This window comes from Hypomesus nipponensis, chromosome 2 (assembly GCF_054491055.1).
Source record: "Hypomesus nipponensis isolate SF chromosome 2, ASM5449105v1, whole genome shotgun sequence".
NCBI classification, from domain to species: domain Eukaryota; kingdom Metazoa; phylum Chordata; class Actinopteri; order Osmeriformes; family Osmeridae; genus Hypomesus; species Hypomesus nipponensis.
In genome coordinates, this window is record NC_140362.1 from 17427201 (window position 1) to 17447119 (window position 19919).

Below are 19919 nucleotides of genomic sequence, written 5' to 3' on the forward strand. Positions count from 1 at the left end.
TTGTGGATAAACGGTGGAGAAAAGGGTTTGGGATGGTTTAAATGGTAAGCCTCTGCATGAGACCTTGAAGCCAAGTTGATGTAGATGGAGAGATTTGTGCAGACTCTTAATTTGTTACACTGTTATCAAACTCGCTATCGCTCCTCTCGTGCCAGGTTATGGATTCAGCTTTTATTCAGGATCTAACTCAAAGCTGCATCCCACCAGTGTGTGTGTACGAGCATGCATGTGTATTTGTGTTTATGGGCTTAGACGGGGCTATCTGAGAGAGAGCATTTCTCATGTTTGAGAGAGGAAGAAAAAGAGAGAGAGAGACAGGAAGCCCATGTGTAACAGAATCAGTGTTTCCTGCTCACATTAATCTGTCATCTCAAGTACTCATGTGGATCAAGTGAAAACAGAGTGAGACATGAATTGGGACTAGGGAGATTATGTTGTTGAAGTTTATGGGAAGAGAGAGCGGCCATATTTTAAGAAAGAAAGTCCCTTGTGAGCACTCCCCTACACCCATAATAAAACATGATTGATTTAAGTACGGTCTTTTAAACCAGTTATTTTTGCTTTTACGTCATTGTGGAAAAGTGCTAAGATGCACACTTCAGGGACAGGATAGGATATTGGGAATAGGGGGGTCAATATGCTTGACCACATTAGCAAAGGCATGATATGTGCCTTGGGGGGGGGGGGGGGCTCAGCAGCATTTGAGTGAAATGTATTTCCTCAGTCCCTCTTCACTGAGCATGTGCACAGAGGATGACAGAGGGAGAGAAAAGCAATACTGATGACTGCTTGTTCTTGTGTGAATGCAGTCTTGCTGTGTCAACCTACAGCAAAACAAAAGGCAAATGCTAGCCCATCACTTAATTCTATAGTAGTAGCACACGTTTATAGAACCAACTCAAGGTGCTATTACTACCACTACAACTGTTCCCTTTTGTAGATATTGTATGTATACAACAAAACGTAATGTGTTAACTTTTCTACCCCTTCACCCTCTCCCTATTTTTAACCTCACCCTTTTTTCTCCTGCAACCTAGTGATGGAAGTCTGTCCACCAAACAGATAGTGTTTCTACAGAGACCTGTCTTGCCTCGCAGGAGTAGGGAATCTAAGGTACAGAAATAGTTTTCTTCTGCATTTTTTTGTTGGCATGTGTGGGGTCCACTCGCTTTTTGTGACCTCATATACTATTTATAACCTCTGACATATGAGATCTTCCGTCACATGCTTATTTCCAATACTTGATACAAATGATATAATTCGTATACACTCTTTGTGCCCTGAAGACATCAATCATTTCTCTTGAAATTACTTAAATGTTCTTCCCCACATTAACAAGAGTCATTTGAATCATCCTATTCCCTAGCTTGTCATGAGATTCCTTTTGTACAGCTTGGCAACAATGAGCAATGCATAAACATTGTAGACACATTTTAACCCCAAAATCCTGAATTTCAGAAACTGATCTTTAAAAACAGGAGCAAGTCCAACAAGAACTCTGTCAAAGATGTGCCAAAGACCAAAAAGAAGAAAAACAAGCCATCAGAAGGAGAGAAAGAGTTGGAAGACCCTAAGATTCTTGAGGATGGGGAGAAATTTGTGGAAGAGGAGCGCCAGAGTTTGGACGAAAAGGAGGATATAGAAGAGAGAGTAAAGAAAGCAGAAGTAGAGACTGAATGGAAAGAGACGGTGGCACCAGAAGAGATGAAGACTGAGAATGGAACTAAAAGTGGACTTGAAACTGGGGAAGAGCTGGATGGGAATGTAGGAACAGAGGAGAGAGTAGGAAAGGACAAGAGAGCAGAGGAACAAGCCAAAGGAATGGCAAACACTGACCAGAAACAAGAAGGACAGATGGAAACAGTGACTTGTGTAGAAAATGGTGGTGTTGACGACACAACAGAAATGGTCATTGTGACTGAGGGAGTAGAGGAGACTAAAGATGAAATATTTAAAACAGGAGAAATTGAAATAGAGGAAGTGAAAGAAAATGGGGTAGAGACTGACAAAGAAAAAGATGGAGATGGAGAGAGTACAAAATCAAAGAATGTTGCCATGCAACAAAACACACCCAAACAGGAAGAACCATTAGTTCAGGAAGAGGTCCAAGAGGAAATGTTTGTTGACGGACAAGTCACTGTGACCAATCAAAGCCCTGAAAAAAGTCTAGGAACAGCAGAGTAGACCTCATCTTCAGACCACAGCAGAGACCCAACAATTTGTCCAATTCCTCCAAACAATGTAACGTGAAGAGGTCATTCAATCTCTGGGACATGCCTAGGGGTGTCACGATATACCGGTATTGACGATAATCATGATATTTAAAAATGACATATTGATAACATGTTAATAAAACACATGATAATACCGTGAAAATAAACAGCACAATTTATAATTTTAGATTCTTTCTGTTCAACATTGTATTAACATATTTTGAGTTTAAGTGTAATTCCTTTGCAAAAAAAGAGACAAAACATACAATAAACAAAGTTAAAGGTGAATTTGACTGATAGTATTATTTTATATATCTTTTTCAAATTTTCTATAGACATCGCGATAATATCGTTATCGTGATGTTAATTGATTATTTTAAAAATGCAAATATCGTGACAGCCCTAGACATGCCACTATCTATTGGAGGGACAGTTGGAGCTTAAATCACTGCAACATTTATCTCCCTCATTCTCCAGAACATTTTGCCTCCCCAGAAGACATCTCCCTCTCCAATTTGCCTTTATGATAGCCTCCAACATACACCCTACTGTATACTCACATGCTGAATGTATATAATTAATGATAGAGGAGAAGATTGTAAAGGATGCCTATATCCAAACTACTGGAATCAATTGAGTTTTTTGAATCATTAGGGTCATTGGGTTTAAAAAAGTACAGACTTGCTACTGCTTATGTCCTGGTCCTATGCTGTAATATACTCAAATACTGTAATTGTGTTAATCAGAATATGAAAGACAAAAACAGGGGTAAAGATTATGGTTATTGTTGCTGCAGTCAATACGGTAAATGGTGAATATACTGTATAGCTTTGTCTCTGTGCCCTTGCCATTCAAGTGCTATAGATCAATACTGATAATCATTCTGATTGTCAAGCCAGGAGTGGCAGCTTCACATTGCCTCCTTAATGGGTCCTTACGTTTCAGCAGGTCAAGTGTTCAGTAGTATGAATCATCCTCTGAAGGAGGGTTTAGGTATAGTTAAGGCTCTAATCATATTCAACATAACATTCCAGTCAATGGTATATCACACAGGTCTTGCAGATAAAGAAGCCTGTTGTAAGGACCAAGACCTTTGACAGACGAAATGAGTGCGTGCGAGAAAGAGAGAGAGTACAAGACGTCGGTCAAATATAAAAGATAAATTGCCTACTTTAATTTAGAACAGGTCTTTTGAATGGCCATTTCTCACCTATTTTGCTTTGATATTTCACCTCCAGCTCTATTAAGAAGCTCTTTGCAGCATCATTTCTAACAATAAAGAAATCCTAATGTACCCTTTCATGGTATCATGTTGTGTTCCATTTTAACAGCTGTCTGCATTGACACTACAGCACAGTAATTTGCAGGCTAATGGATTTTGTCAACGGGGTATCTGTCAGAAGTCTCATACAGTTATAATCTGGACTCATTTATGGACCCAATTGACAGTAACCCAACCTCACCTTGTCAAACACATGACTCTTCATGTTAACGGTGATTGTCATAGGCATGATTCTAATTGTGTGGCAGTTGCCAAGCTAAGTTGGTGTGAGATGTGCGTCACATGAATGTTTTTTTGGGGAAATGCGGTCAGTTTTTGTATTTACTACCAGCTGACAGTTCTAGACTGTTTCATGTGAACGGCCGATGTATTGTATAGAGTAGAATTCCAAACTGTTGCCAGGATAGCCTTGCCAAATGTGGCCCTAATAGTCCATAAAGGTGTTGTAGAGGCCATTACTTTGTGTTGTCATCTTATTAAAGAGCATTGCATTCAGTATTTTTAGATAAATGAAAGGTAAAATCTGTTTCCTGAGGTGAGGTCGGAGTTGTTAACTTAACACGTTTTTAAAAAGTAACGTTTTTTAATTTGAAGGTGAAGTTGTCTGCTTTTGACTTTTACAACCAGTGTTTGGGTTTTGGTTTGGAAGTACAGGTTCTGTGTACTGTAATGCTGTCGTGCTTGAGCTTGCTAAAAGGTGTTTCTGATGGATGCTGTTAGCTACCCCTTTGAGGATTGACATGGGGTTTTTAGCTCTGGGGGTCATTATTTCTGACCCTTTTCACCATATGCTTCTTGTCCTCCTGGCCCGAGATGATGGAGCTGGATCCTGTGAGCATGAGGTCATAAATAATGGCAGAAAGGTCAGGGGTCACGATGGAGCTCAAATTGATTTTCCACAAGTGGAAGGGGGTGAAGTATACAGGACTTTGCCTAAGCAATGGAAAATACCCATCATGATATCAAGTCTGGGTGATCTCTTATTGGAACATTATTTGTGGTATTATTGTATTGTTATTCCTATCTTTCTAAAACATTTGCTTCAGGCTGTATGAGCCTTAAAAAGCATTTTTTGTATTTGCCAAACATTTTATTTAGCCATTTTGGATTACAGGTGATTATTATCATCATTAACAACTACAGTTCAGTATTTAGTTGATACAAAGATTTACAGGATAAAAATGACAGTGAAAAAAAAACTTTGTGATGATGAAGATTATCAGGAATATTTGAAAGATTTCCCAGTTACATTATATCAAGTTTTGTAGGAATCCTATCATTCTTTTCATTGTAAATGTCAGTTGAACGGCAATCGCGTTTTATAAAAGAAATTACTGATTTATTTGTTTCAGAACGTTGTTTTTCAAATCATAAATTCAATTTTTGTAGATCCTTTTTCATATCTTTGACAGGTGTTCCCCTTTGACATTATTGAACACTGGAATGGAATTGCCCGAACAAACATAATGTTAATTTAGTAACTGGGGAAAAGTTCAGCCAACCAGTTTTGGGTGATCTCATACTTTATATCATTTTTGAACGCCTACAGGAGTCCGGTTTGACGTTCATTACCATGTACAACAATGACCTTCAAAGAATTGGGGTCAAATTACACCAGGTCCTGTTTCCGTCTATACCACCCGGGGTCACCACCCCCATGGTCTTGTCTCTGGCTGTTAAGGAATGATTGGCTGTTTTAGATAGAGTCCTTGGATTGGGACATGAAAAAATAATTATGGAGAGGGAGTAAAGCAGGATCTGGAACTTCATCAGTTAAATTATGCTGAACTATGTTTACTTTCCCTGCCGTGACAGGACCAAGACCTGTGACTAATGTTACATCTCTTTAGCTTTGTCTAGAATCTTATACAAACGTATGTAAAAAGCTAATATGCTGTTTCCTGTCTTATGTAACCACAACTGTCTGAAGCTCAGCAGTGGAGCAATTGTTCTAGGGTGACACTGTGCAAATACATGTTTGTGGTACAGGGTTAATTCCTGTGTGCTATGTTGTGAAATGGACAAATGAGAAATTACATGACAAAATACAAAAGGATGGCAAATCATTTTAAAAGTTGTTTTGGCCTCTTGACAATGTATATGTATTTTCATCTGATGTTGCTGTTTTCCTCACCTCGGCTGTCTTCTTGAATGTTGAGTATCTTTGTTCATCGTCAATGCTGGCATTACATGTAAGGAACAATATTTTTTATCTTTGCTATCATGGAAAGTGTTTGCATTTGTAATTGTTCTTGACATCTGTACAATTTGTATATTATAAAATAATTTATATTTAATGTGTAAATGTGTAGTTTATTTTTCACGTACAAAACATTGGTACAATCATCCAAAAGCAGAGGAGAAGAAGCAAGCAAATTAAGATATAAAAATATCTCTTTACCAACTGCATGCATTCACTGTTGAGAACTCTTAGTGCTCAGTGCTTCCTGTTTCTCGGTGTGGACAATAGGAAAAACAAGCTCAAACAGGTAATCTCCATGTTTTAAATAAAGAACTCTTATGTTATCCTTGGAATGGTCAAAGAATGTAAATGTCTCCATTCGTTGACCATTCCAAGGAGAGCAACTACTTAAGCCTCTGGTACCTAACTGGAGAGCTTTCTATTGTTGGACCATACTTGATGAAAGAGCAGCCTGTATGTTTTTATCATGAACACATTATTATCTTGCAGGTTGAGAGTCTTGGAAGTAGATTTGGGGTCACATTTGTTGGGTAAAAATAAATAAATCAAGACCTAAAACGTTTCCAAAGTATATTTTACAGAAATATCCCATGAGTGATGTAGTTGGACCATTGTGCTTATGAAAGTAATCATGAATGAATCATGGGAGGGCAAGCTGGTTATGAGAAGGACTTTGTCACTAGCTTCTCATAGTGCCACTAAAATCACAACTCTGAAGGTGTTGGAAGTCTTGGTGTTTGGAGGAGTTGATTCCGGAATTTTATAAGTGTGCTGTAAACAGAAGCAAGTCAGAAGTTCATATTTCTTATGACTCTAAGATTATTATAATTTTTCCACATCTGTTTGAAAAAATACTGTATCACAAATCTGCCACATAAGAAGATCAGATTGTTGTTGGTTTTGAAGGTATTCAGTTTTACAATTTCCTCAAATTGATAATTATCCTGACCATTATGCCTCGGTTGAATAGAAATGTGTACACATGCCACTTTCATATGTATCAAAACAGAGATGTAAAGGTATTCACACAACCACATCAGTTATTAGTTACCTGACTGATTTGCAGTACATCTCAGCCATCTTGTGAACAATCTTGATTCCTATGATCCACCTCCTAGATAAGCCTGCCACCTAGTGACAAATTGTCACTGACAAAGCTAGTCACTTGCCCCTTCCTATATCCTATATAATTTATTTATGCTAAAATAAAAAAGGGAAGCACATTTTCCACAATGGCACCACTATAAGCTATCAGTCCCAACATTCTATGATTTTTTATTAAAAAAATATAACACATACATGTATATGGGCTGACTATTTTATTAGGTTAATTATGTAACATTGTGAGTGTTCAGAGGAATCTTAAAAAAAACTATAGTCCCCTCCCCTCTAACAAATATATTTACATTTGATGTTGTCAGAAGCTTTTACAATTTACCAGACACTATTAATCTGCTTTCATTTTCAATATCTTCTAAAAACGTTTGCTTCAGCATTTGATAAAAGTCTCCAATTTCGTTTTTTCACACACCCAGCATCAGTAGTAGGCCTAGATTAGCAACTCTCCGATTAATTAATTCACCTCTGAGTGTACCAATTGCCTTCTTATCAGTCTCACTCAGGCCTTAAACTGTAAATGAATTAATCCTGTCTCTTGTCATTTCTTAATTAGCTTCTTTCCAGGAGGAGGAGAAATGTATGTGTCAGCAACTTCATTTTGTGCTAACTATTGTTATGACTTTGCTCAAAGTTTATTGGTTCATTAGAAACATTGTATTGAAACATATGATGTCCTCATGTTGATGAGAGTGATGGTGTACCATCAATTACAACTATAAAGGAGATCTCAAGTCAAAGACGTATAAGTCCAAATCAAGCTACTTGTGTAGCCTACTTGTAAATTGTAGACCATGTCACATTTAAATTTTATGTAAAAAAAAATAATAAGAATGACAAGAGAGACAAAGTATTATTATTTTATAAGTTTCCCTTTCATATATCATAACAACACAGTCGAGGGGGTCCTTAGTTTGGTCCTGGTTTGTGTTCCAGGTTGAGGTGGTTCACAATCTGTTACTCACAGATCATTTCTGGAAAAAAGCATCATGCTAATTACAACAAGGTCAAAATGAACAATTCAAGTCATTACAGGGGTAAGTTTCTTTCAGCAGCATCAATATATGGTCTATTGACGAATTTTCTTAAATGGCTTTAAATAAAAGCCATCTAATATAAACATTGGTAGAAACCATAAATATCAACAAACTACAATCTTCTTGTTTGTTTTACCTGGGATTGGGAGCAACAGAGCAAACGCACGTCATTGAGAGACGAGTCGTCCAGCCCATACTGGTACTCTTCCATCTTGGTTTCAATGCCACAGATGCCCCCATTACCACATTCCTGGCTCCAGGTGCCGTACTCTCCCCACTCATTACCGGTACCCTCCAGAACTGGGTTGCTGCTGCAGCGGAATTTGATGTTATTGACGGCAGTGTCGTCACCAAACATGCCCTGGTGTGGCTCCACACGCAGCTGGAAGGAGATGAGTGTTCCCCTGGGGCAATACTGAGGGCTCGACCAGTCACCATAGCTGGAGACGAGGAGTAAAATGGGGAAGGGAGGGGGGGGAAAGGTAAATGAGATAAAAGAGTTCATGAGGGAGCATGGAACAGACAGAGGGAGCCCTTTTGGTAAATTACCAGGGATATATTTACATTTACATTTAGTCATTTAGTAGACGCTCTTATCCAGAGCGACTTACAGTAAGTATAGGGAAATTCCACCAAGACAAGTAAGGTGAAGTGCCTTGCCCAAGGACACAACGTCATTTGGCACAGCCGGGAATTGAACGGGCAACCTTCTGATTAATAGCCCGATATATAGATAAAGTTACTCAAGTTTCCTCAATTCTCATATCTTAACAACATTTTTACAAAGACCTGTATCCTACATTTAATCTACTCACACAAGGCAGAAGGCGAAGTTTACAAAGAAGTTTAACAAGTCCTTAAGAGCTAAAGTGTTATCTTACTATCCAGTGTGAGACTCGATTGTATAAAGGAAGCTCCTATCCTCGGCTTTGGCACAAATGAGGCGAATGCCATTGAGGGAAGTGTCATCCAGAGCATATTGATTAGGTTCCACCTGAAAGAGAGTAGACAGACACATGCTAGCATGAAAATTAACCCAAATAGTAATGTGGGTTACTTAAATGCACAACTGTATTGATTCCAAAACTGAAAAATAATTGAACCAAACTCTCAATCTGTAAATTGTGCACATACTACACATAGTTTTTACCCTCAGACTGAACCCAACAGCATAGAATGTGTCAGGGCACATCTCAGGCCATGTCCAATTTCCAAACTGCTCTCCATTGGACACGGTAAGCACAGATGAGTAGGGTCTGCTACTGTATGCCGTGCCTGCACGCTCTACAAACGTCTTTTCCCCAGATGCAGAGAGGCCAGTGGACAACGTAGCAAGGACCACAGCAATTGGGAGAAAGATAGCCATGTTTACAGTCTCTCAGCCTGAAGACACAGAAAGTCAACTGAGAACTGAAATCTCTTATAGTTTGGCCTGGCTTGATGTGGCCTCCACATTGTTATCTGTATGTTAATTATTTACCGTCTTGTGAACCAGCGTGGGTAGAACAGATGGATGTAGTCATAGACCTCTATTGCACTTTTATCCTGCATGCCTGCGCATCAATGATTTTGTCTAGCCATGGTAGTAGTATAACTTTATGTTAAAGTTCCTATAAACACTATCTAGACTAAACTACTATGTGTACATTCATATGTTTATGATGACCATGCAAATCCAGTTCAAAGCAGATTATCATGTTCATCACAGCTTGGTTGCAGAAACAGCTATAACTATCAATGTCTTACCTACCAAATAATATGTTATTGCTAATGCACAGTGAAAACACTGATCAAGATTGAAATGAAAGCTTCAACAGATCAAAGCTACTGAATACTGCGGAGAAACACATGACAATGTTTTATTGAGAAAAACCTTGAGGGAAATGTACCCTTAATTGATAACACAAAAACAAACATTTGTGTGTGTTACGTTCCCACGGTCCTATTTATGCTTTAAATCTAGAAAAGTCATGTTTTTATTTTGAATATATCACATAATTTGAATGGATATATTCATTAAATAATAAGGTTCTTAAATAACTTTTTTTAATGCAGTACTGTTGGGTAACTTCTGAAATCATATGGCAGGCCAAACAGGTACTAGAAAAAAACATAAAAAAGTTATGTGGGAAGAACCTTTTATTTTCTTACATTCATGGAAGACTGAGATGAAAGGATATTTTTAGAAAACAGTGACTGGCATCTTATCCTAATAGTCTTTAAGGTTAATTGTGGAAAGCCTGAGCTTCTTATAACAAACTCTCTATATCCATTTAACAAACTAAAGTACCGTAAATAAAAGTATTATTTAACACAATTTCTGTCTCAGTAATTCTAGATTTTACTTGTTCCTTCTCTTCACACACCAGTCGTTTTTAGGTGACCCAGGTGTCCAAAAGAGAATTGTATTACGCTCCTTCCTTTTATACCTCATACATGGTGACGTCTTCATACCGCCATCCACAGCCTAACCAGGCATAAAAATGAACAGCTGCCACCTACTGTACATTCACAAATATTAGACTATGTGCTTCCTTTTCTGTAGAAAACCCTTATGTGATGAACTGGGGAGGGAAAAAACACCTGACAATTCAAGTATTTGTCATCCACAGACAGGCCTGTGTTTGATTTGCTTCTGGGCTGCAGAGATCCAGTAAACATGAACCCTTGTTTCATAGAAGAGGATTTTTTTTTTTATTATACAGTTGTAAAATGAAAGGTATGTTTCTGAGGCAGCATTCCAGTCAACCAGGGGCTAACAATATCCATAACATGTTTGTAAAAAACAAACGATAACTAGAAGTGTCACGTCTGAGGAGAAATATAGAATACAAAAGAAAAAGCAGGACAGGAAAAAATACTCACTGTTTGAACAAAGACTGTGACATTCAGTATATTACATACAGTAGATTCTTTAGAGATCGTCCAGTAACAGTTTGTGTCCATCTACCATCTAGTGAATTTTCTTGGTTCAACTAAGAACCTCAAGTTGCTAAGATACATAAAATATCCAAGGATTTCTAAATCATTAGAGACCTAAGTATCATCTGCCAGATAAATGTCCTTTACAAAAATGAAGGTGCAACAGAAAAGCTTACATCTCTTACATTCCAACAGCATTTGCAACATCTAGAAGGTCAATGATGCATGTGTTACCCAGCCTGCTGTAACAACTGCTTGGTACAGGGCTATGCTACCATGACATTTCACATGACAAGAGTTGCTTACAAACAAAACAGCTCATCGTAATAGTGATTTCCAGTTCAAGGCTTGGCAAGTCATGCTGTGGAAGTGGGTAAGTTTAAGTCTAACATGATTTCTATTTGTTATTTATCAATAGCAACACAGCCACGGTTAGTCCAAGTGTTTCAAAAACGTAATATACTATGTGGTGAATCTGTCCGACAATATAACCCTAAGAACACATCTCGAAGTCTGACTCAAGGTTTTGTCTATACTGTAGTCACCACAAGCAGCCCACTTGTGCAGAAACTGACATCCACACATTCTGGAAATATGTTTAGACACATTTCCACCCAATCAAACTGAACTTTATCTTCTATGACACCTAAATGAAATACAGGTTAGAAGGACAGCTCAGGTAGTTGCTTAAGAAATCAAAATAAACTCACTTGTGACTGCAGCTCTAATACACGTAACTAGACAAAACACACCACCCAAAATTGACATCTATTACCTGCTTTTTTTTTTTTTTTTTTTTCACTGTCATGGAAGGCCCCTTTGCCAATTTAAACATATCGGGACGATGTCAGCAATATGGGAGGAAAAAGCTAAATCCAACCTTGAGAGCCAGCCAGACTTTACATCACAGTGCTTCCAACTTGGAATGTTTTTTTCCAGGATCTCAGGGAAGCAATGAACCATGGAAGTCCTACACCGGGGGTCGAGGATTTGGATTTAGGATAAAGCGCATCTCTCTACATCTTTTCACTTCCTGTCTCCCCTCTTTGGGGGATTTCCATAAAATTCTTCTTTATAAAAGAAACATAGATACATTTGTACAAGTATTTACACAGGTTAGAGAAGAGAGTTATAGGAAAATCAAGGCATTTAGTGTTTTTGTTTTGCGTGTATACATGCTGACCATTGATCTCTCTTCCTCTGTCTTCGCGTACAAAGTCCATAACCCCCCTCCCCTACCCCCGCCCTGCTTTGAAATGGAGCGTTCCACCTGGGGTGTCTCGTCAGGGCTGCCCCCTTCCTGTCAACTCAGGGGGGGACACAACATTAGTCCTGGACCGCCCATGTCCCTGAGTTCTTCTCTCCGGGTGCTTCTCTCTTGGCTGGTGGTGGCTGGTGGCTCAGCCAGAATCTGAGTCGCTGGTGTCTGAGGAGGAGGAGGATGAGGAGGAGGAGTCGGAGCTGGAGCTGCTGGCGCTGAGGCGCGAGGGCTGGGCGTGAGGCTCCACGCTGCTCTGCTTCTCCACTGAAGGGTGGCGGAAGGGACTCGATTATTAACACGCTCGTGAAGAATGGAAAAGGGGGGGGGAGAGGGAGGGAGAGAGTATCGCACCGCCAAGCTTACCTTTGGGTTTCTGGGGCTTTTTGGCCGAGTTGAGCTGTCCGCTGACATCCTGCAGCCGCCTCTCCAGCTCTCTCTGCTTCTCCTGGGTCAACTCCTCCTTTGACTTCCCACTTCCCATCTTCTTCACTGTTACATACAAATCGGTCAACAATATGATAAAATATATAAATAATTCAGCTGTTGTGAAACCCTGTTGATGCAGTGGTGGGGGAAGCAGCGCTTGCTGTTACCGTAGGGCTTGCGGGGCTTCTTCCTCAGGCACGTCATCACGTATCTCTCCAGCTCCCGCAGCGTGGACGGCTTGAGCGTCTCAAAGTCGATCTCGATCTCCTCCGGGTTGGTGTCGCGCAGCGAGGGCTCGCGCGCCTGGATGATGTGGACCACCCGGCCCAGCTTCTCGCCCGGGAGCTTGTTGATGTCGAGGCTGAGCTGGCGCTTCTCGTCGTAGCTCATGGGCGACGTCTCCTCCTCCTCCTCGGAGTCGTAGTGGGGCAGCATGGAGGAGGCCGGCGGGGCGTAGAGGGCCGCTGAGGCCTGGGACTTCTTGGTGGTCCTGAGGAGAGAGAGGGACACGTACAGGACGTGTTATGGATTGTTGAAGTATTTCGAGTATGAGTGTGGTTCGGTGTCCACACGATTAAAACTAGTGGTGGTAGATTGAATGGGTTGTGCCAGGCCAGACCAAACAAACGGGGGAATATAGAGAACAAATGTAACAAGGAAATGAAAAACACAGACAGTCAAGGACAAATACAATAAACAGACAAACTAGTCGGAGTCATGCTGTGCGTCACTCACTTGCTGTTCTTCTTGCGACCGGGGCCCCTCTTGCCCTGGGCGGGCACTACCCCAGTCCCTCGTCCAGACTTGCTCTTGGAAACCTTGGCCGGCTTTTCGCGTTCCTCCCCTCCTCCTCCCCCCCTCGCTCCCCTCCCCCTCGCCCCCCTCGGCTCCGTTTTTCCGGCTTCTTCTTTTTCTTCTTCTCCTTCTTGTCCTTCTTGTCCCTCTTCTTCTTGGGTTTGACGATGGGCCCGTGAGAGAGGGCTGCCAGCTGCTCGTGCACGGCTCGGAGCTACACATCAAAAGGAAGAGCGCAAAAGGAAAACGTTGTACTGATCCGACATTCCGTGGCCATGTGTAATTTCAAGCTATGCGTATTTGCCGACAATAGCTAATCCACTTTCTGCTACAATTGCGTCTTTTTTTTGTTTGTTTTGTTTTTTGTTTGAGTGCCTGCGTTGGTCCCGGGGGAGGGGTGTCCTACCTGTGTGCAGACCTGGTCCTGCAGCTGAGCCAGCCGCTGGGCCCGCTCCTCCTCGCTGTCTGAGCTCGGGCTGCTCCTGCTCTCCTCGCTGTCGCTGCTGGGCTCGCTCTCCGACGAGGAGGAGGAGGACGACGAGGAGGACGAGGACGAGGAGGGCCGAATCCCGAGGGACATGGCCGGACGATCCTTGACAGGCTCGTCAGGCATCTTGGCAAAGCGGAACTCGAACACATCCTGGATGGACAGACCCAACAGAGAGACAGACGTTTGTGACTGGTCAACTACATTGGCCATGGGTCCCTGAGTAACCAAACGATACCCTGAGCTTGTGATGACAAGATATGAGTCAACAGGAAACCAAGGAAAAAGGATAAAGAATGAGGAGGAGACCAAAAGAATGCATGTTCTTATCCACGTGACGGACATGACAAGGGACTACTTTACTGCTGCTACAGAGAGGCCAAGGCTTCGCATTGGCAGACTTCAGTACCTGTAACTTGCGGGCCATGCCTACCACATCGTGGTCAGGGGGGTTGTACTTGTAGCAGTTGGAAAACATAAGGCGGATGTCCCCCGCAAACTGCTGAGAGTCCCTGTACTCACGACAGTCCATCTTCCTCTGAGGCAAGGACAGAGAGCAGGAGACAACAGTTAGGCGTAGACACAAACAGTTAGACACGATATCACGTCGAGCTTTCTGCTGGAGGTTCACCTTGACGGTGCTGAGGTCCATGGGGTATTTGATGATGTCGTGATAGTCGTGCACACCCAGAGCTGAGGCGTCGACAGGCTTGTAGAAGGGCCAGGCGTACGCCGTGTGCTTCTTGGACACCAGATCCTTCAGAACCCCGTTGCAGTAGCGTAGCTGCTGGCTCAGCTTGCCCCGCCGCATCGGCGGGACCTGCAAAGAGTCCGGCAGGTCCTTCTTGGGGGGTTTAATGGGGCGTCCGCTGCCCCCTCTGCGGCCCATGACCTTCCCACCCCCAGCCATCATGGGCTGGAGCAGAACGGGCCCCCCTGGCCCTACGGCACCCCTGACCAGGCCCATACCCGGGGGGGCCTCCATGCCCATGCCCCCCAAGGAGGACAGCGAGAGTGCAGAGGAGGGGTCGTGAACCTGGCCCCCGTGACCTCCCTTCCCGAGGCCCACCATCCGGGCTCCGACGCCCACGGGCAGGCCCATGGTGGAAGGGGTGGTGGTGTCGGCCTTCCGTTTCACTCCCTTCTTCTACAGATTAAAAGACAGAGAGAGAGAGAGAGACAGACACATTTTCAGATATTCTGGCTGTTAAATGTTTCCACAAAATTGTGTCTCGCTATCCAAATACTGCAGTGTGAGACGGCTAGCACAAAATGTACAGCTTTTTCCCAACGTGTCCATATTAGTGCACCGTCGACGAGGCGTGTACCTTGGCAGTGGGCTGTGTGTGTGGCATGCCTAGCATGGAGGCAGGAGGCAGGCTCTTGGTCAGAACGGTCTGGGGGGAGTTGGAGAGCATGGAGTCGGCCGTGTCTGAGGAGGAGGGCGAGTAGGCGGACTGAGACACAGCCGGCACCTGGTGGGCTCTCACAGCTGAGATGAAGCGAGACAGAAACGGAACACCCACAACGGTCAAACCAACACCACGCTCGTTCATCATGTCCTGCACAGCTCGTCCTAAAGACGTGCATTTCGATCCCTTTGAACCATTCCTGTGCTGCAAGCGTCTCCCCACGACATCCATCCTGGCGACTCACCGTTGGCCTTGCGACCCTTGCCAGCTTTTCCCAGCTTGCCTCGTGGGGCAGGAGGGGCCAGCTCAATTTCCTCCTGGGGCATCTGGGCCACCTTCTGTAGGAAGACCTTCTCCAGAGACTGGGCCATAAGCACTATGTCATCTGTGGGCTGGAAGAATACATCAACATCATACACATGTTACCAGGATAAAAATGACCTGATTGATTACATCAAGACCTTTTTGTATTTAGTCAAATTGATTAAATCTGGATTCAAAATGGTGCATATGAATAAGGCAATGCTAGCCATTTGGGATAAATATGTCCTTTGGAATTTTCAATCTGGCTGGAAGCCATTATATGGTCATGAGTTGTTGGGTAAACTCGTGTGCTACCTTGTTGTAGATGTAGCAGTTGGTAAACATGGTGTTGAAGTCCTGCATGCACTCGCTCGCACTGCGGTAGTAGTTGTTCTCCAGGCGCTTCTTGATGGTGCCCATGTCCATGGGCTGCTTGATGATCTTATGATAATCCTGTGGAAAGACAGAGGATGGATGATTTCATGTGATGTGAGAAGGTCTACAGCACCACCCTCACAGGTCCACAGATTTGAAATGACCAGGTGGAGGGTCACGCACAAAACAGATCATAAGAATGCCCAGTACAGCTCAGAATGAACAGGCCGATATTTGCTGATAATCCTAAACACTAGGTTTACTTAACCCTTGTGCTGCCTTCGGGTCACATGACCAAAAGGTTCATAACAAACCATCGTTGTGTTTACCCAATTTTACAAATACAAAAGCGAATACAAATAATTTATTTTAACCTTCGCAATGTGGGGGGTCTGAGACAGCCCAACAATTAAAAAAAAATGCTTCATTTTGTTTTTGTATGCGGTAAAGTTGTTGCAAAATGACTGATGGGTCAGAATGACCCGAAGAGAACACAAGGGTTAAATTATCCAAGAACCACTGGGTATGGGCACATACCCGCTGGGAATATTCTACAGTCTGTGACCACATCCGAGATAATCCGCCAGTAAGTGTTGTCCCATTATCAACAGGGAGGAAACCTCCGGAAGTCTCAACTCACCGGCAGACTCAGCCGAAAGGCGTCCACAGGTTCGTGGAAGGGCCAGGCGAAGTGGTGCCTCCACAGAGACTTCAGCAGAGCCTTCTGTAGAAACTGCAGCTGGTTGGTCATACGGCCCTGGCGCCCCGGATCCTTGACAGGGGGCTGGGGTGGTGCGGGGGGGCCCGAGCCCAAGGTGGCCACGTGGGGCAGCGAGGGGCTCTCAAAGCCCTCATACAGCAGCGAGGGCTTGCGAATGCGCTTGCCAGGGCCTGAGGCACCCTGCTCCATCCCGATGACACCTCCACCGCCAGACAGCCCCGCCAGAGAACTGCTGTCCGTCACGTCGAGAAGGACGGAGAGGCACAGAAGGAGGGAAAAACGGGAGGTCAATTAGAAAGAACAAGGAGACGGTGAAGACGGGATGGGGAGAGAGCAGTGGAAGGGTACAAGGCAAGAGTTGTCGGTGACATACTGTTAATGTCACTGCACTGCCCTTTGAGCAAGTCACTTATCATCGCAACAATAGATGTGTCAATGGGAAAACAAACGAGTAAAAAAAATAAAAAAATAAAAAAAGTGTAGATCTCTCCTTCTTACATCATTGATATAGGCTAACCTTTTGTATTCTCCATGGTCCACTATTGTTCATCCCTGGATACTATAAGTATGTAATGATCCTTATTAAATTTACGGGAAATCTAAGCCATTTGCGAAGATCTAATTCCTCATTCCTGTATGTGTCTGGGTTGGTTTAATCACAACACAGCTCTCTCTGTCTCATCTCTACAGAAACCATAATCCTGTCAATAGGCTGCCACTTTTGACAATGTCATGGCAACCCTTGTGGATGCTTGTCTCTCCATGGAAACCGCACATTGGTGGAAATTTGCACTTGGGCAGTTTGGCCAATGGTTAAACAATGCCTAGGCCAGTCTAATTGTGTTGTTATTTAAATTGACATAAACCTTCCAACATTAGAATTAAGCAGACTTCTAAACAAAAATACATTCCTAAACTAAGATGTACCTCTCCATGACAAAGATAACAAGTCTAAAAGAACACATTCAGAACATATCTTGTCTTCTCTTTTGCAGAGGCTGAAAATGGTCAACTTAAGTGTCACAGGTCAGAGTCCTGGCACACACATGCCCCACTGACACACAAATGAAGGCCAAGTTTCAGAATGTATTCTAGACTCACCTCAATCTACTCACACACCCACAACACTGGCTGTGAATTAACAAAGTAAACCTCCAAAGGACAAAAATAGACGCATGTTGTCACCGATAATCTTATTAGCATACATTTAACTACCAGTTGTATTAACACAAACAAAAATGTAAGGTATAACGAAATCCCTAATTCTAACACAAAATACAAATGGGTACATTTCAGGAATAAATGATAATCAAATATCACAGACTTTTTTGCATGGAATTAATCCGTGGACATCAGGCTAGATAATCATGAACCTTTATCCTACTAACTGTCCTTAATGGCTGACCTCAACTGGCCAACCAGATAAAGTAGGTTTCCTGCTCTTGCCAAAAAGTATGTAGGTGCTCCCTCCCTAAGAAGCTTCGTCTCACGTTGTGAGAATCAAAAGGCAGAGCCAGAAAGTTCCGTTTAAGAAAGGATTTGTGGCACCTGGCGCAGCTCTTGTCAGGCAGTGTGACAAACGGTAGTCGGAATTGTATTAAACGTTGTGCCACCTTCAACTGTTCTATTGATTAATCAAGGACAAAATAACGTTCGGACTCATTCCTTTTTCATCAACTTGTACAACCTATTTAAATCATGTAGTCCTACTTTCGCGTTTAGATTGTGTTGTTCAGTTATGGTTATCAACATGAGTCCCAAATGTAAACAAATCGAAACATGCAGTGCTCCTCACCACCACAATACTGACACCACCCCGCCTTTTTGGGATGTGTTTGTAAACATATTCTAGGCCATCACAACTAAAACTTCTCCGCAGCATTGGGTACACTGCATATAATTAATTGATCTGGCTAGGTTCTTAACGACACATTAAGATTTTCGGAGACTGTATTCAAATGACCGTCCACATCTTACAGTAGTAGTCAAACGATCAAGCTAGTCAGCACGATAAAGCTTGATGTCAGTCTAACCGAGTAGCGTCCAGTACCTAGCCAATATGACATGTAAACATGTCGTGAATGGATAGTTGAAAACCCAATTTACGGGAAATAACAAGGATACTGAATAGTGCTGACGTCAACTTGGTTGAAAAGTTAAAATAATCAAATGCAAGCTTGCTACAGTTGCGCCTAGCACAAAGATGGCGGTGGACCGTGAAGGCTCCTGGTGCAATGCCGCTCAATGAATGACTCAATCCAGCTGTTTGCAGAACTGTTGTTTACAGCTACTGTGGCGAGCAGCATGCAAAATGTATCTGCTACCCTTTGTTTTGTCCCAGCTACTTAGTAAAACTACACAAGGGTAGTCTAGACTAGTAGCTAGACACCCATATAGGTTAACTGGTGACAAGCTACATAATTGAAAGAAATGACTAATGCTGGCTATAGCTAATAGACTGTACTAATAACAATTGTTCCGGCGAGAGGAAATGCATTTTAGTAACATTAAACACCAGATCAGTCTGACACTGCTTGCGTGCATTTGCTAACAATAGCTAGTAGTTACCTGTCCAAATAACAACATTCCCCTGAATAAGTTCCCTTCCGGTGGATGGTGAATAGCTTGCCTAGCTAACAGCTACTTAGAAAGCAAGCTAGCTGTGCTAGCACAACCGGCTAGATTAAAGGAAGAAATGCTGCAAGATAGCTAGCAGATAGCTATGGTCATACCAGTTCAATATATTTTATGCCAAACCTCCAAATCTTATCGGTATCCACGTGCAATGTAGTGAATAGTACCTGTCAAGGGGTGGGTTAATGGCCGTTTCCATCAGGATGGATCCGGATTTTTAGTTTGTTCCAATATTTCCACTGTTGTGTTTACGTTCGTACAGACTTCAAGACGAAAGCAGTGAAATGGCGCCGATCAGCTTCCGTCGGTTGCCTTTATAAACCTACCATGTGGCATTCCTTGCATTTCCTGTAGCCTGTCAACCAATCCTGATTGTTCATTGGCTACATAAAATATTTTTCAACGCGGAAGACAAGCCTTAACTCAACTGCCTAGAACACCCTGGCATTTTGCCTTATTATAATGCAGCAAGATGAGCTTCCCACTAACGTAGCTACAAGAATAAACGCAATATTTGCTTTCTCGACGAACTCAAGTTATTTACCACTTTCATATTGGTAGATTCGTTTAAAAAAGCGACACACGTTAAAAGTAAGGAAGTAAATGTTTAAACTATCCATGTTAGCTAGATACATCATCTAGCTAGTAATGCTACAATCCTGCATGCATTGCCATATGGTTAGACTACAAAGATTTACCATTTTCTTCTGCCATCATATTTCGCCTACACCT

The 19919-nt window shown here is 42.5% G+C and overlaps 3 protein-coding genes across 3 annotated transcripts in view; 1 reads left to right on the forward strand and 2 right to left on the reverse strand.

The window, feature by feature from the left end:
* Positions 1-2501, forward strand: part of rftn1b (raftlin, lipid raft linker 1b) — a 39727-nt gene extending 37226 nt beyond the window's left edge. The window contains exons 9-10 of the mRNA XM_084708727.1: positions 1038-1113; positions 1459-2501. Of these exons, the coding sequence (XP_084564853.1) occupies positions 1038-1113; positions 1459-2184 (802 nt within the window). The 3' untranslated portion in view covers positions 2185-2501. The remainder of the gene's footprint in view (positions 1-1037; positions 1114-1458) is intronic.
* Positions 2502-7660: 5159 nt separating this feature from the next.
* LOC146301098 (vitelline membrane outer layer protein 1-like) lies at positions 7661-9242 on the reverse strand. Its single transcript, XM_084708728.1, has 4 exons — positions 9002-9242; positions 8733-8845; positions 7988-8291; positions 7661-7788 (listed from the first exon to the last, which is right to left on the reverse strand). Exons 1-4 carry the CDS (start codon positions 9215-9217, stop codon positions 7783-7785), a joined length of 639 nt encoding a protein of 212 aa, XP_084564854.1. The 5' UTR covers positions 9218-9242; the 3' UTR covers positions 7661-7782.
* Positions 9243-10518: 1276 nt separating this feature from the next.
* brd2b (bromodomain containing 2b) lies at positions 10519-19885 on the reverse strand. Its single transcript, XM_084708726.1, is given in 13 exon segments — positions 10519-12298; positions 12398-12523; positions 12628-12950; positions 13196-13307; positions 13310-13469; positions 13662-13895; positions 14152-14280; positions 14374-14889; positions 15071-15234; positions 15399-15546; positions 15773-15910; positions 16473-16785; positions 19355-19885. Coding segments are annotated over 13 exon segments (2520 nt in total). The 5' UTR covers positions 19387-19885; the 3' UTR covers positions 10519-12173.
* Positions 19886-19919: the final 34 nt, after the last annotated feature.